Source organism: Pomacea canaliculata, linkage group LG1 (assembly GCF_003073045.1).
Source record: "Pomacea canaliculata isolate SZHN2017 linkage group LG1, ASM307304v1, whole genome shotgun sequence".
Taxonomy (NCBI): domain Eukaryota; kingdom Metazoa; phylum Mollusca; class Gastropoda; order Architaenioglossa; family Ampullariidae; genus Pomacea; species Pomacea canaliculata.
This window is the reverse complement of record NC_037590.1, coordinates 35,597,309-35,611,393: the sequence shown is the minus strand read 5'-3', so window position 1 is coordinate 35,611,393 and position 14,085 is coordinate 35,597,309. Positions and strand designations below refer to the sequence as shown.

The window sequence follows — 14,085 nt, the reverse complement described above, 5'->3', positions numbered from 1 at the left end:
CTTTATTATTTTTATATAAATTATATTATTAAAAATGTATGTTATTGTATTCCTTGTACTTCATAAAAATAAATAAACAATTTATGTAAATAACTTATCAACGATGTAGGAGACAAGATGTTAAGTTCCGGGTCAACTTATTTCGCTCAGCACTGTAATAAGTGATAATAGTTGATAAGGTTTGTTCACTTTCATGGTCGCATTACAGCGTCTTCTTGAGGAAAAATACTGTTTAAATTAAAATTTCAAGTATAATTTAATATCGGCATAAGGTTTCTGTTGGATACCTTATATATATGCTTGTTTCACCAATCCGGCTTCCTCACTTGTAATCACCTTGTTCACAAAATAACTAACATTACCAGGTATATATTCCCCAGTGCTCCTACTACTGGCTGCTAAATTAGCCTGTTTACAGCCTATTTCTTTATAGGAAGTCAAGATGAGATACAGAAAATAAACTTTTGTAGAGAATCTCGGTGGAGATGTATCCCATTATTGAGCTCAAACATGCTCCTAAGAAAGAAAGCTTTAAAGAGCAACAGACCCTTGCTTACTTCATTGTATTTTGGGGGTTATTTTACTTTTGGAAGAAATTTAGATTTGTTTGATCGTTTTCCAGTATATCTATAGAAGTCTAAATTCTCAAAATTTGCATGCATTAAATAATCAATGTTCCAATCATCGTTTAAATTAAGAATTAATTGACGGATCTTTATAGTGTCATTTTCAAGGACTTGATATTTGTGCCTTTTTCTAAGGTGTTAACAATTTCTTTTGTATTTTTATGAGAATCACCATAAACAGTGACACTGAGATTGATTGAGATAAGTGAGATTGATGGAATCGGTACAAACCTAAAGTAGTCTGAATAAAAATTTTAGACAACTTTAAATTTTCAGGACTTCTAATTTTTATTGAATTAATTGATGCTATTTCAATATTTTGTTTATAATCTGTTGAAGGAAAAATGATTACCTTGTCAAAAAAAATTAAACAGCAGTCAGGATCTAAAAGAGAGGCAGATACAGAACCTAAACGGATATCCATCCGAGATCAGCTGCTTGTTAAAGGTGACAAAAATATTGCTTTGCTCTCTGTCAGCATTTTTCACATTTTCTCGCATTCCCAATCACTCATTTTCTTTGTTCCTCTCGCACACACAATCATACATTTGAAGGTAATATTTTTTTCCCAGAGCACAATATAGGGATTTAAGTATTTTTTGCAATTTTCTCATAGTAAAATCCTAGCTTAATGTTTGTGTCACCTTAATGCCAGGATCTTGGGAAGCTGATTAGTTCTGGATTTTCATTTTGCTCCTATTATTTGCCTGTTCTTATCTTCCTTTCAACCACTCTGAAATCATCATTAATTTATCAATCATAGAGGTGCAAGAAATGGAGGAGAACATGCCACGAACTTGCAGAGTCAACTTCGAAGATCCAAGTATTCTGCACCATTTTTCTCTTACCATTACACCTGATGAAGGTTTATGGCAAGGTGGGAGATTCAAGTTTCAAATAGATATTCCAGAAGAATACAACATTTTGGTGAGTTTAAAGATTAAAACTTGCTTTAGAACCATGACAGTATTTATTAGAAAAAAAGTTGATGCGTATTAAAAGCACATGTTAATCTTTTTTGTTCGTTTGTTTGTATTTTTTTTGCTCTTTGCTGTTGACTTGTTGATAGCAAATAAAAGTGAGGTCAAGTACTTTCCATCAGATCACATATCTTTAATGGCTTCTTACAAATTATCATGCTAAAAATAACCATTTTAAAATTTAAACATAAAAAATTTTATTTTTTTTTCATTATTAGACTGTTTTAGTGTACATAGTAAAATGCAAGAAGGCTAAAAACTATTTTTGATACACATAAATATACTTAAAAAGGGCACACACTTTTATTTACTTAACTTGAAGTAATATCCATCCCATTAATATGAATTGAAGGATTAATAAAAATACAAATTCTGACCTCATTTTCAGCCACCAAAAGCTATATGTGCCACAAAGATATGGCATCCTAATATAACAGAAAATGGAGAAATCTGTCTTAGTCTGCTTCGTCAAAATTCCTATGATGGGCTTGGTTGGGCTCCCACACGACGATTGAAGGATGTGGTGTGGGGACTGAATTCTTTATTTTCAGTAAGTTGTTAGATGTTTATTTTAAATATCATTTAAAAAATATTCATTGCAAGCAACGATTAAATAACCCACAGTGTAATGAAAATGCAACACCTCAACAAACCATAGAACTATAAATGAAGATGTATAAAATGGCAGAGGTGCTTAAAATAGCCTTTGTCACAACAAACTATGCTGCATATAGACAATTGTGCATGTTCTTTTGCAAAAAAAGATCTGCCTGTGAACTTCCCATGAACTTTATGCTAAGCCCAAAACTGAAATTATAAGTCTCTGCTTAAATTCCTTTTCTTTATATTAATGCAGAATAAACAACCAGTGGGTTACAAAATACAAGGGTACAGAATATCAGTAAGCTAAAAAATTTTGTCAAAAGAGTGGCAGAGCCTGAACACAAAAATACGCAATTTCACCTGGAGACAACAAACACAAGTACAAAATCCCAAGGAAAGCTCTCTGGAGAACAAATGTGACATTATACATGACTGTTAACCAAATCTAATCAGCATATCTGAACATAATCTGAATATAATCTACATAAGGGTCAGCAGTTTGATGTCACACTGCCACATTTGTCAAAGGATTACAAAGCTGTACATCATTTGGTGCTTACCTCTGCAAATGCTTATTTTGGTTCACATTTTTGTTTCAGGATCTCCTCAATTTTGATGATCCATTAAATGTAGAAGCTGCTGAGCATTATGCAAGAGATAAGGTTCGTTGTTTGAGTTTATATGAGTTCTTTGAGTTCTTTTGTGATGTTTCATCAGTTTGTTATATTACCTAGACAGAACTTCATATTACCAGCTTAATTCTACCTTTCTGATAAAAGTAAAACCGTAAGGAGTGTTCTGTGCCATAGTATTTATAGTATAAATCTGTGAAATCTGCTATTTGTTCTTCACAAATTTAAATATTAATATTTTTGTAAGATGTTTGAAAAGTTTGCTTAATGAAGCCTGATTTTCTAAGTACTTGTAATTTATTTCAGCTTCATTTATATTCAATTTTCTTTTCTTTTCAGGAATCCTTCAAGACAAAAGTGAGAGACTACATTCAGACATATGCCAAGAGATAATTATAGCTTGATGTTTTAGTCACAGATGGTGTGAATGATGGAAGAATGGAGAATGATAATTAATGTGGATTTATAGCGTTCTATGCTGTGTGAAGGTAAAGTCTGTCTCCTGTGGGGAATTTTTAGTTATTGTTACTTTTGTGCTTATTTCAGATGTGAAAGTGATATTTCTTGCATCAAGGCAAACCTTTAACTTATTTGAAACTAGACAGTATTTTTCTTGCAGGATAAAACATTTGCACAGCTAAAGCCACTGAAATATGGCATGGCAAGATAAAAAAAAATTATCTGTGTATTATTTTTAATTTTCCTTATATTTTAAGCAGCATTTTTTTTCCATAGAATAATATTTGTAGGTGAAACAATCAGTCTGAGATCTGACTTTGGATTCCCATAATATTTCAGTGTAGGGCTCCTAAATTGTAGGCTGTTGTGAGTACACACAGGAATACCAGAGTTGACATACATTTGAACATTTACTGAATAATGTTTTTGTATTCTACTAAACCTAGCATGTGATGATAAAAATTAGACATCCACATAGCTGACTAGCTGTTACTGAGTTCACATTGTTCACCTCTCTCTTGTTGGTTTCAGACTAAGATTAGTGCTTATCTTTTAAAAATGAACTCATTTATTAGTTAATTTAATTGCCGTTAAGGGGATCAAAATTATTATAGGTTATTTCTGTTTGACATTCTTCTAATGGAAATCAAATTCTGTTTAATTAAGTGTTTCTTACACCTACTGTCAAAATATAGTTTGCCTTTTCTAAGATTTTTGTCATGACACTTATGTTAGACACGTCTTAAAAGGTTGAATTATTTGAAGATAGAAAAAGTAGTACTCTTCTTATTTTCCTGTTAATGTTAATTTAACTTTATTAGTTTACTTTGAAGATTGTAAGATTTTGAGAGATCACTCACAAGTCTAAGTGGGTCTGCTTTGGACACCACATTTTGTGAAACTTTGGATTCATCATTGAACAAAGAAAATCATCTCACAGAAAAAAATTATCAGAATCATTGTACCTGCATGGGAATAAAAGAAGTCATGATTGGTAGGGCTTGGGAAAGTTCATAGCTGCTGTTCAATTGGTACAAAGTCAAAACAACTTTTCACCTTAGCTCTTCTTATACTAAACAGATATTAAAAGAGCAAATAATAGAACTTTTGATGTCTATTGTTTACTTTTTAAAAAAATTATATGATATAGTTGAAAATGGATTGAATTTCATGGTTATGTTTTGTGGGGTTAAAATTTGCAATGTCTTTATTTAAAAAAGACCTCAGTTTCACATGGTTGAGTATTTAACTTTCCTATTTTTTTCTGTATTAAAAGCTAAAAAAAGTTTTTATCAAGCTGACTTTCGCCTGATGGAAAAGTGCTTCTGAAAAGTGTGCTCACTTCCACTTTGCTCATGCTGTTTGCAGAATAGTGGTTCCTGTTTGGTGCACAATTTATTAACAGTATGCCTGATAATCGTTAGCTTTGGTTTGTGAAAAGTTCATTGATATAGAGTTTTTAAATTATTAAAACCAGAAGGTAAAAACAAAATGTGTTGATTTTGGACCTGTTCTATCAGACTGTCCACTCAACCAGCCAGCCTGGACAAATGCAGTTTCATGAGCTTGCCATTTCAAGTCAAAGCTTTTTATTACTGTATATGATGGGTAAGATAATTAATTGTTTTAAAAATCATTCCTGGTGACTAAATTTTGTCATGTTAATGTTTATTACCCAGATGTCTTTAACAGAACTTTTATGTACTTTTTTTAGGGAAGCTTCAAAGAACAATGTAATTTAAAAAAGATGGCTAAGTAAAACATAGGTTAAAAAAAGAATATGCTGTCTCTTGGTATGAGGTGCCATATTAAGTAGAATAACACCATTGCATAGTCATTGTTATTTATCAATTATAAATAAAATCACAGGCATTTTGAAATTTAAAAAAAATTGTACAGCAGGAATTTATCGAAACTCATTTTCATTCAGTATGTAAATCTCTGTTCATAGATGTTTATCATGCAAGAACACTATCAGGCTCCAGATTTGGGAATAATTGGCTCCTTTTCAAGAAAGGAACAAGAAGATAAAATGTTAATAATGGCCTACCATCTCTAGGACCTTAAAGAAGAGATATTAACACATACTCATAAACACTTAAATGTAGTAAATTCATAATTTCCACTATATAAATATATGCACAATTTAAGGGATTTGTATGAAAAGGAATGCTGGTGAGAAAACAGTTTTCAAGAAGGTGCTAAAATGCAGATGTTATACTATGGTTTGCAAAAAAAAAAATAGGAACAGGAAAATTTGAAAAAGTGGGTATGTATTGTTTATTACATATTTTGTTATAGCTGTTACATACTATAAAAATGAAATACATATACAAGCATTTTCAGTACTATCCAACAATATGTATAACCATTTATTGCTGGAGAAACGAAAATGGGGAAAATCCATCCAATGTTGGGAAAAATATCAAGACTACCCTAGGTTTTACAGTTCAAAAGGGTAAATGCCCGCTTAATGGGCCCTGAAATTAACTTAGATTATAAATAATATTTTTTCCAGACTTTAACTTGAGCACATTTGCATGAATAATTTCTGACAATGGTTTTTTTCAGATTTTACACCAAAATAAGTATCTATAAGCTGCCTGTGTAGTGTAAAGAATCTAGAATGTAGAGTGTATAGAGTGTTGATTGGTGCTGGCCAGTTCAGTTGGCAGTTTTGTAAAGATGGTCTTTAACCAGAGTTAGCTTTGTGGAATGGTGTTAAGGATAAAATAGATGTGGCAAAGCTAAAATAATGGCCATGGTGTCTTGCGCTGGATTTTAGTTTTCTTTTTAATATGGGTGCAGTAGTGGTAATATTTTGTTCTGTTTTTTTCTTCAGTAAGTTGTAAAATATTTATGTGCAATTACTGTCTAGTAGTTTACACTTCACGTTGATGACCATAAGTGGCTTGAAAAAAATACAGTATTATTGCACAGATTTAGAGTTTTAAAAATTTGCTGTTTTATTGTATCATTAGATCAGACTGGGTTGATATGCTTTAGAAGTGCAAAACAAATATTTTCAGTGTTTTCAGTTGATTTTTGTTATAATTTAGCAGTCACACTTTGCTTTCAGTTTTTAATTGCCAGGCCTTAATAATATACTAGTCAATTACCACAAAGAACATGAGAGTCATGTCATATTCATAATTTAATTTAGTAAAATGCTTATATTAGTTTATTCCTTGTTGCTCTTTGAGGAGCATAGGGCCGCTTAAAAATGCTTATATACTTCTGTGTATTATATTTATATGCATGTTTATGAATGTGTATGCAAGAATGAGATGGAAATCATGTTTTTTCACTGAAGTGCTTGTGAGAGCATGTGTATATTTGTACATGCCTGTGTCCATATGGACTTGAATATATCTGAACAAAAATGCATTAAGAATTCCTTTGTAAATGAACATTAATTTTTGTCTAATCTGGTAAAATATTTAAGAGTTTCAGGATTCCAGAAGAATCATACATTTTTTTCTGATTCAGTGTAAAATGTGTTTAAAGAGGTTTTTTTCTCTTTTTTTAACGAGAAAAATTGTTCGCAAGATGTAGGAAAATTTAGCATAATTACATTTTAATTTTAAAAGGAGACTTTCTTATTGAAACCCCTTTATAGTACTTCGCTCCATTGATAAAGTATTTATAACTCCTTGAAACCCTATAAGGAGACCCATTAAAAAGAAAAATTAAAAACTAACCCAGTTGCAAAATTATTTCGAACAACTGGGCTGAGGTCATTGAAAGATATACACTTCACTAATCTGAGTGAATAATTAAGTTCATGAAATCCAAGCCTTTGGCTGTGTTTTAAAAGGGAGGTGGGGAAGGAAAAGTCAAGGTTTCATTTCATTTAGCATATGAATGTTTGCTGTTAAGGCAACACTTCATTAGCATGAGCTCAAAGCTCTTGCACTGGCTACCATCTTCATAGGCAGAATTAACCATGTGTGCTATTCCCAGAATATTATAAAGTCACAACATATTTTTGTGACAAACTAATGGCAGCCTATGCTGTATTAAGCATCCAGCAGCTTTGAGCTTTATTTCATATTGGACTCAGGTATAGTATTTAAAAGCTTGCAGTTTGAATGGTTCTCCCAAAGCAGACTTGTTTGAGTGTGTCTTTTCTTCTGTGGTCTTATATGGTCACATGGTGACTTGAATGATCAGCATAGTTTTTTTTCTCTTTCAAGTGATTTTTGCAGTGTTTACTGAAATACATATCTGTGTACACTTTATACTGCACTCAGTCAAATTTGTTCCTATTCTGCTGCTGAGAAAAAGAGTCAGTACTAAATATTGGTTCATACCCCATTGTGACCACAGCACCTGCCACATATCTTCAGAACACAGGTCTTTATCTTTGTACTTGAAGTGAAGAGAGATAACCTTATTAAGCTCTAGACAACCATTTCTGGTTGTAGGTCCTGATTTTGTATTATTATTAACAGCTATGATATAAGGAAATCTTATATCATAGCTGAAAGGATTTCCAGAAAGGATTGACTGATATTGGTGATATAAAAGTGTGTTCCTTGCAGGCACTTGTTCTTTTGCTTTTTCATGTGTGCGTGTCAGCATGCACACAACTGTGTATATTTGCAAGAAAGAAAGGTTTCTTTCATGTCTCTAATGTTATCAAGAAACTTTACTAATCAAAGTGAAACTTTAAATAAATTACTGCTAATATTTCACCTTTAAATCCATTATAGCATCCTTGTAACAATTTTTATTAAGGCAGGAACAAAGTCACTTAAATAAGACTTATTACACTGGGTATGGCTATTGACTTTAGGCTAAGGCTATTGCTTGTGGTTAGTATTATGCAGTCCTGGATTTCAGGTTTTACACAATGAATGCCTGTGCTAAAGGGGATTGGGGAATCTGCCAAAAAAAACCCAGAGAATGAGAGATGTGGTTTTAAACTCCAAACTAGCTCATAGCATTTCCCACAGATCTGAATTTATAGTCATTGAAAGTTGGAGAAAAAAGATTTGAAAAACAGTACTCTAAGCGGCAGACAGACATGCTGATGCGAGTTTTTTAATGTCCCTTGTAAGAAATCAAAACTTTAAAATGCTGTAATTATTTAATATTGGATCAATATTTTATTCTGCTATGGTATCTTTATGATAACATAAACTAAAATGCAGCAATGAGATTTTCTTTGATGCAAACAGCTAAAAATCGATCAGTAGCTTAAATGAAATCATTCAATGTGAAACAGACTGATGAAAAAATAGCCAGCACTTAATGACTGTATTTGTGTCCAGCAAAACAGGAGTTGGAGAGGAGAGAAAGATGGCAGTCCAGCAGTGCATGGTAAATTGCTCATCATCAGGCAAAAGAACAGGACATTGCTGGTTGAGGTCATACATTTCCTCTGTATGACCTTTACAAGAGTGGCTGTCAGGCATAGCGATTTATTTCAGATGCTAGCTCTTACTTTCTTCCTTCCTCTCTTCAAAATAAGACCCAGTCGAATCAATGCTTTTTGTAGTTACATGTGTCCTGTGAACTATATAACCACATATTATGCAAGAGCTTATGCACAGACATTCATGTGCATTTTATATCCTGTGCCATGTACTTAAGTGGCTCACAGTCCAGACACAGAGATATACATACTCCATGGTTTGAGCTCAAGAAGCTGATGTATACTTCACAAATATTTTTGCTGCTGCTACTGCTACAGCAACTGTAATCTTTAAAAAGATTTAGTACACATACTTCAAGTATACGAAATCAGTTTACACTGTTAAATACACGCAATAGCATTAAAAGAAGGCGCAAACCATGCTGCTGTTTCTTAACCAGATAGACGGCTCAATCATAGCTCAGATCAGCACATGTACACCATTTTCTCGCCAAGTCACGAACTATAAAATGCATCTGCTAGCATATAGGACCCCATTTCTGCATGAATTGTGATTGTTTAGATTTGCAGTCATTTCCCAAGATACTTTTGCTTCACTCTTTTTATTGATGTGAGAATGCCGTCCAAGTGGTTTGTAAAATTTTGTGCGCAAACACATCTTTCATCCCCCCACCACACACACATGGTAAAGGAATTCAGAGTACCCGGTGAAAACTATCGATGTGAACAGGTGTCATGTTCAGACAGACGTCTGAAATCAAACCCACGACACTCAGTTTCCAATATCGTGGTAGAGACACTTTAGCCACTGTGCCACCATCACCCATCCACACACACTCCCCAAAAACGTATTTTTCAGCTAAAGAAAAAACCCTGCAGCTCGTATCTGGCAAGGAGCTGAGCGTAAACCTGTAAGCGCTTACTTTTTTATACTTATTTAATACAAGAGCTCTTACGTCGTCTGCTATGTTGCCGATCAGTAAACATCCGTGTGTTAGGCTCTAGTTTGCAGCAACAACAACAGCTGTTGCGTGCAGCTCAGAATTGGCAAAAACTTGTGTAATTTGTCTGGTTCCTTTTCTTGTTGAATAGAACAATCGACTTTGCGAGTCACGCGAAGATCGACCCTCACACCACGGATAATTTGGTATCGACACTTATCACCATCAGTGAAGCACTCCAACAGGTGAAGGTCATGCTGAGTGCGGCTGCGTGATGTCCACGAAAATCACAATTGTCGCTGCAAGGGACGCTATCTTCGCGTTATTTAGCTTTGCGAAGCAAACTCGACAGGAACTGAATCAACTACGAGCATTTCTGTGAAAGGTAGGTACATAGAGATCTTGGCTGTTATTCTTCTAACCCAACTTAGAACTTCTAACCCAATCACGCATCAATCCATCACACTTGCGTATCAATGTAGAAGCATGTCTTCACGCTCGTTGGTAACCAGAGGATGAGCTCCCTTTTACTTCAATATCTCTAGCTATTTCAATCTGCAGCAAAAGATAATTGTGAAACGAGATCTCGTGGCTTATATATGTCAGCAATCCTGATGGCAGCATCAGTTTTAACTGTTAAAAAACCCAGTACAGACGCTTTCATTTAAAAACGTACAGGAAGGCTTCCCACCACATTTAGTGTTTGATTTAATGGTTTCCATTAGCACAGATCCTGTTCGGTCCTATTACGTGTTACAAATGCTGCTATTTATTCAAAATGCCTATATAGAGGCTGTTTCGGCCCACACCCTTTTCAGAGATTTTGAGTACGCTTATTAGTCCTGTAATTGATGCACACTCCATTTTCTTTTCTGTGTGGAAAGGAGGTTGGAGAGGGTGATATATTGCAGTTTGAAGCAAAAGCTCTAATGGAAAAGCATAAGAACAAACTCAAACAAATTAATGAACTAGGGGATGAAGTGGGGTGGGGGAGTGAAGAGTAGGGAGAACTGGTGGTTTGTACGCGCAACAACCAGAGTACATCCACATAGTAACAAAATCTGTCGATGTGGCACTCTCTCATATCTTCAAGGTAAAAATATTCATCTCGTTGTGAACTGATAACGGTGTGTGACCGTGCCAAAAGGTTATCAGCACGCACAACCGGTGGTCAGGGTCATTGGGTGAGTGGACAATAGTGGCCGTTTACTCTGCGTGGCGTGATTACAGACTGACCAGCCTGCATGAACTCCTGCCCTCCTTGTGAACAGATGGAGTGGTAGGAGGTAAACTTGAGTACGGTTGGCATATAAAAGCTAGGCTGACCCGGGGACAAGTTATTTCTCGGGCACGAGCAGGAGGCAGAATTTTGTCGGCTCTAGACGCGTCAGGTCAGTTGAACATTATGCTGTTGTGTTTAGCGAAAAGAATCTTTGTAGTAGGAACAGACTATGTGGTTTTGTTACGACTCTCACTCGACACCAATTCTCTCTTTCTTCTATCACCATTCACCTACTAGTATAAAAGAGAACATGGAGCAGTTATAGAAGAAGAAAATATTTGTGGTGGAGAGGAAACTCGCATTCAATGGTCTGAAAATGTGCTCATTTATCGGGACTTGAAAGTAATTTAGTAAATCATTCTTCCGAAAATGCTATGGTCGCAGAAACATGTCTGTCCACGGGCTTTGTAATAAAGACAGTAAGATCACCTCCAGGTTTTAACAATAGTAAAATGTCGGTGAAAGGCAATTTTGTATTCATAGATAGCACGATTATACTTCGTCATGCGGTCAAGGTTACAGGACTTGGATAGAAGCAGCTATCTTGTTGCGACCTTCCGTGAGAATGATTTTGAATGAAGCAAAATGAGTGACTGGCAAGTGTGAATCATTGAGTGGGTGAAGGTTGTTTCTAGGACGATCCATGCCAAAGGAAAACTGTTTTGTAACTTGTACAACTGTACTGTCGACAGATTGAGCGGATGAACCACTTTCGCTTCACACGCAGCTACCTGGGCCCGGTGCGCGCTTGCATCCTAGACTGGAGTGGCACTACGATAGATAAATATGTCTTGGCGCCGGCCACAGTCTTCGTGCAAGTCTTCCAGAAATTCAAGGTAACGTAGGTTACAGTGGTCATGACAGCTTATCTTATTGTCACCATGAGCGTACACAATTTAGGAGGAAATTCTCTGACCTGATTCGATACACGATGACCTACTTGGAGCGAGTTTGTCTGCATTTAATCATAATCATACCGTAGTTCAGTCTTAAGGAGATATTAATGGACGAATTTTATGTAAAAGAAAATTTTCTTGTTTCTGGTGTAAATAGAGACGGAAACTTATAAACCAGTAATGTGTGTGTGTGGAGGGGGAGGGGAGAGAAGGATTATGCGTGAAAGAGTGAGAGTATATTTGCTATCATCATCAGCGCTACCATACTCACAGACAGCAAAGTCTTCATCACTGTCATCTTCGTCATCGTCCATCATTATCGCTATTGTCGTCACTGTCCGTCGTCTTCGTTTTCGCCACCGTCATCGTCCATCACTATCGTCGTCGTCGTCATTATCATCATCGTGCTTGTCGTCGGCCTCATCCTTGTCCATCATCGTCGTCATGACCTAGTCATCATTTAAGCTGCGTTGCATGTAATCACGGATAGATGCAATGTTTCTCAGGTGCCCATCACCATGAAGGAAGCGCGCGTACCCATGGGGCTCAGGAAGGACCAGCACATCCGGGAAATCATGCGCATGCCCGCCGTTAGCCAGCGCTGGCAGGAGGCATATGGGCGGCCGCCAACAGAGCAGGACGTGCAGGCGCTCTTCAAGGAGTTGCTTCCAATGCAGCTGTCGGTGCTGCGGCAGTACGGCGAACTGATCCCTGGCACCGCGCAGGCCGCGCGGCAGCTGCGTGAGGAGCTGGGCTGCCGCATCGGGGTCACGACCGGCTTTTTCCGCTCCATGGCCGACATCGTACGAGAGGAGGCTGTCCGCCAAGGCTTCGTGCCTGACGCTGATGTCACGGGCGACGAGGTAGCCAATGGCGTTCGGCCCAAGCCCTTTATGCTTTTCCGCAACTTGGAACTGCTGGACGTGGACCTCGTGCAGGCCGTTGTAAAGGTGGATGACACTGTACCTGGCGTGGGCGAAGCCCTCAATGCCGGCTGTTGGGCCGTGGGAGTGGCACGCTACAGCAACTACATGGACGTCGACAGCCTGGAGCACGAGGCACGCCTGACGCCACAGGACGTGCAGGAGCGTCTGGAACGCACGCGCGAGCTTCTGCGAGCGGCTGGCGCCCATTACGTTATCGACTCCCTCGCCGATCTGCCGGAGGTGGTGGCCGACGTGAACCGGCGACTCGCCAGCGGCGAAAAACCATGAGTTTGCTTGACTGTTAACTGATTTTTTTTTTTTGAGATTGATGTATGTGCTGATAGATTCCTTAAAATCTGTCCTTTTGGTAACTGGGCATCCGGACTCAGTTTATAATCAGTATACAATGAGGTACATTTTATTTTTTGTTCGTTGTTTTAGTCTAGTCCTTGCATTTCTCTGAAATACTCAGACTTATTAGGCGGGTAGACAGCTCTTGTGGAGGCCTTAATAATTTGTGTACAAGGATAAATATAACATGTGTTTGCTTATTACCATTATACGTAAAACATACTCTGCCAGAGGAGCATATTTCACATTCTCCGCAAGCGCACTCGCGTGTACCAGTCTGAGTGTGGTATGTGGGATATTAACAGATATTAACAGTGTCTTGCCAGAGTTGAATGCGACATTAAAAAAAAAATGTGTGGTCTGTGTGTGTGTGTGTGATTAATTACCAATTACCAAAACTACGGTTTTACGAAACCGTAAGATTCATGTATTAAAAAAATGCTTTTTAAAGATTTGTGTACAGTTTTTACTCCCTTTTTTTTCAAGAACAGTGTGCAAAAATGCAAAAAAACACACAAAAGCTGAGTCTTCGGACAGTTGTCCAATGACTCTAAGAAATTACAATATGTCAGTGCAATGAAAGTGATAAGTTATATCACATACAATGCTACCATTGTCATTAAAATAAAACCAGGAAGAAATTTTTCGGCAGCTGTAGGATGAGGAGTGTGTAATTGCTTCCTCTTGATTCTGAAGGAGGTTCGGTAGTCTGGTGGCCAGTGTGCACGACTGAGGAGAAGGTTGTTGCTTTTGGGTCTGGCAGGAGAACTCCCCCTGCCCACCCAGCATCTGTCTAGCAGAAACAGGTACCTGCTTTATCAGGGACAGAGAAGAGCTCTGCCTTCCACACATCGCATTCCGTATCCTAGGCACGTTGAACCACTTAATATCCATTAGGTTGTCAGAATCTTTATCTTTTAGTTTTTTACATTGCTACGGTCTTGTTAGAATTACTGGAAGATGCGAAGGCTGTTGGCAAAGGCATAATTCCAATGCGTGGTCTAAATTA

At 36.9% G+C, this 14,085-nt stretch overlaps 2 protein-coding genes across 4 annotated transcripts; both read left to right on the top strand.

Moving 5' to 3' along the window:
* The first annotated feature begins 105 nt into the window (after positions 1-105).
* On the top strand, positions 106-7,843 carry LOC112569278 (NEDD8-conjugating enzyme UBE2F-like). 2 transcript variants are annotated; one of them, XM_025247025.1, is made up of 6 exons: positions 106-179; positions 966-1,073; positions 1,390-1,553; positions 1,995-2,156; positions 2,809-2,871; positions 3,181-7,843. In XM_025247025.1, the coding sequence occupies exons 2-6, from the start codon at positions 971-973 to the stop codon at positions 3,232-3,234; spliced, it is 546 nt and encodes a 181-aa protein (XP_025102810.1). In that variant the 5' UTR covers positions 106-179; positions 966-970; the 3' UTR covers positions 3,235-7,843. The 2 variants fall into 2 exon arrangements, with proteins under 2 accessions (XP_025102810.1, XP_025102817.1); XM_025247032.1 differs by having other exon boundaries at positions 124-365.
* A 1,815-nt stretch (positions 7,844-9,658) lies between these two features.
* On the top strand, positions 9,659-13,530 carry LOC112571202 (phosphonoacetaldehyde hydrolase-like). 2 transcript variants are annotated; one of them, XM_025250056.1, is made up of 3 exons: positions 9,659-10,006; positions 11,596-11,739; positions 12,306-13,530. In XM_025250056.1, the coding sequence occupies exons 2-3, from the start codon at positions 11,605-11,607 to the stop codon at positions 13,011-13,013; spliced, it is 843 nt and encodes a 280-aa protein (XP_025105841.1). In that variant the 5' UTR covers positions 9,659-10,006; positions 11,596-11,604; the 3' UTR covers positions 13,014-13,530. The 2 variants fall into 2 exon arrangements, with proteins under 2 accessions (XP_025105841.1, XP_025105831.1); XM_025250046.1 differs by lacking the exon at positions 9,659-10,006 and adding an exon at positions 10,800-11,012.
* The last annotated feature ends 555 nt before the right edge of the window (positions 13,531-14,085 follow it).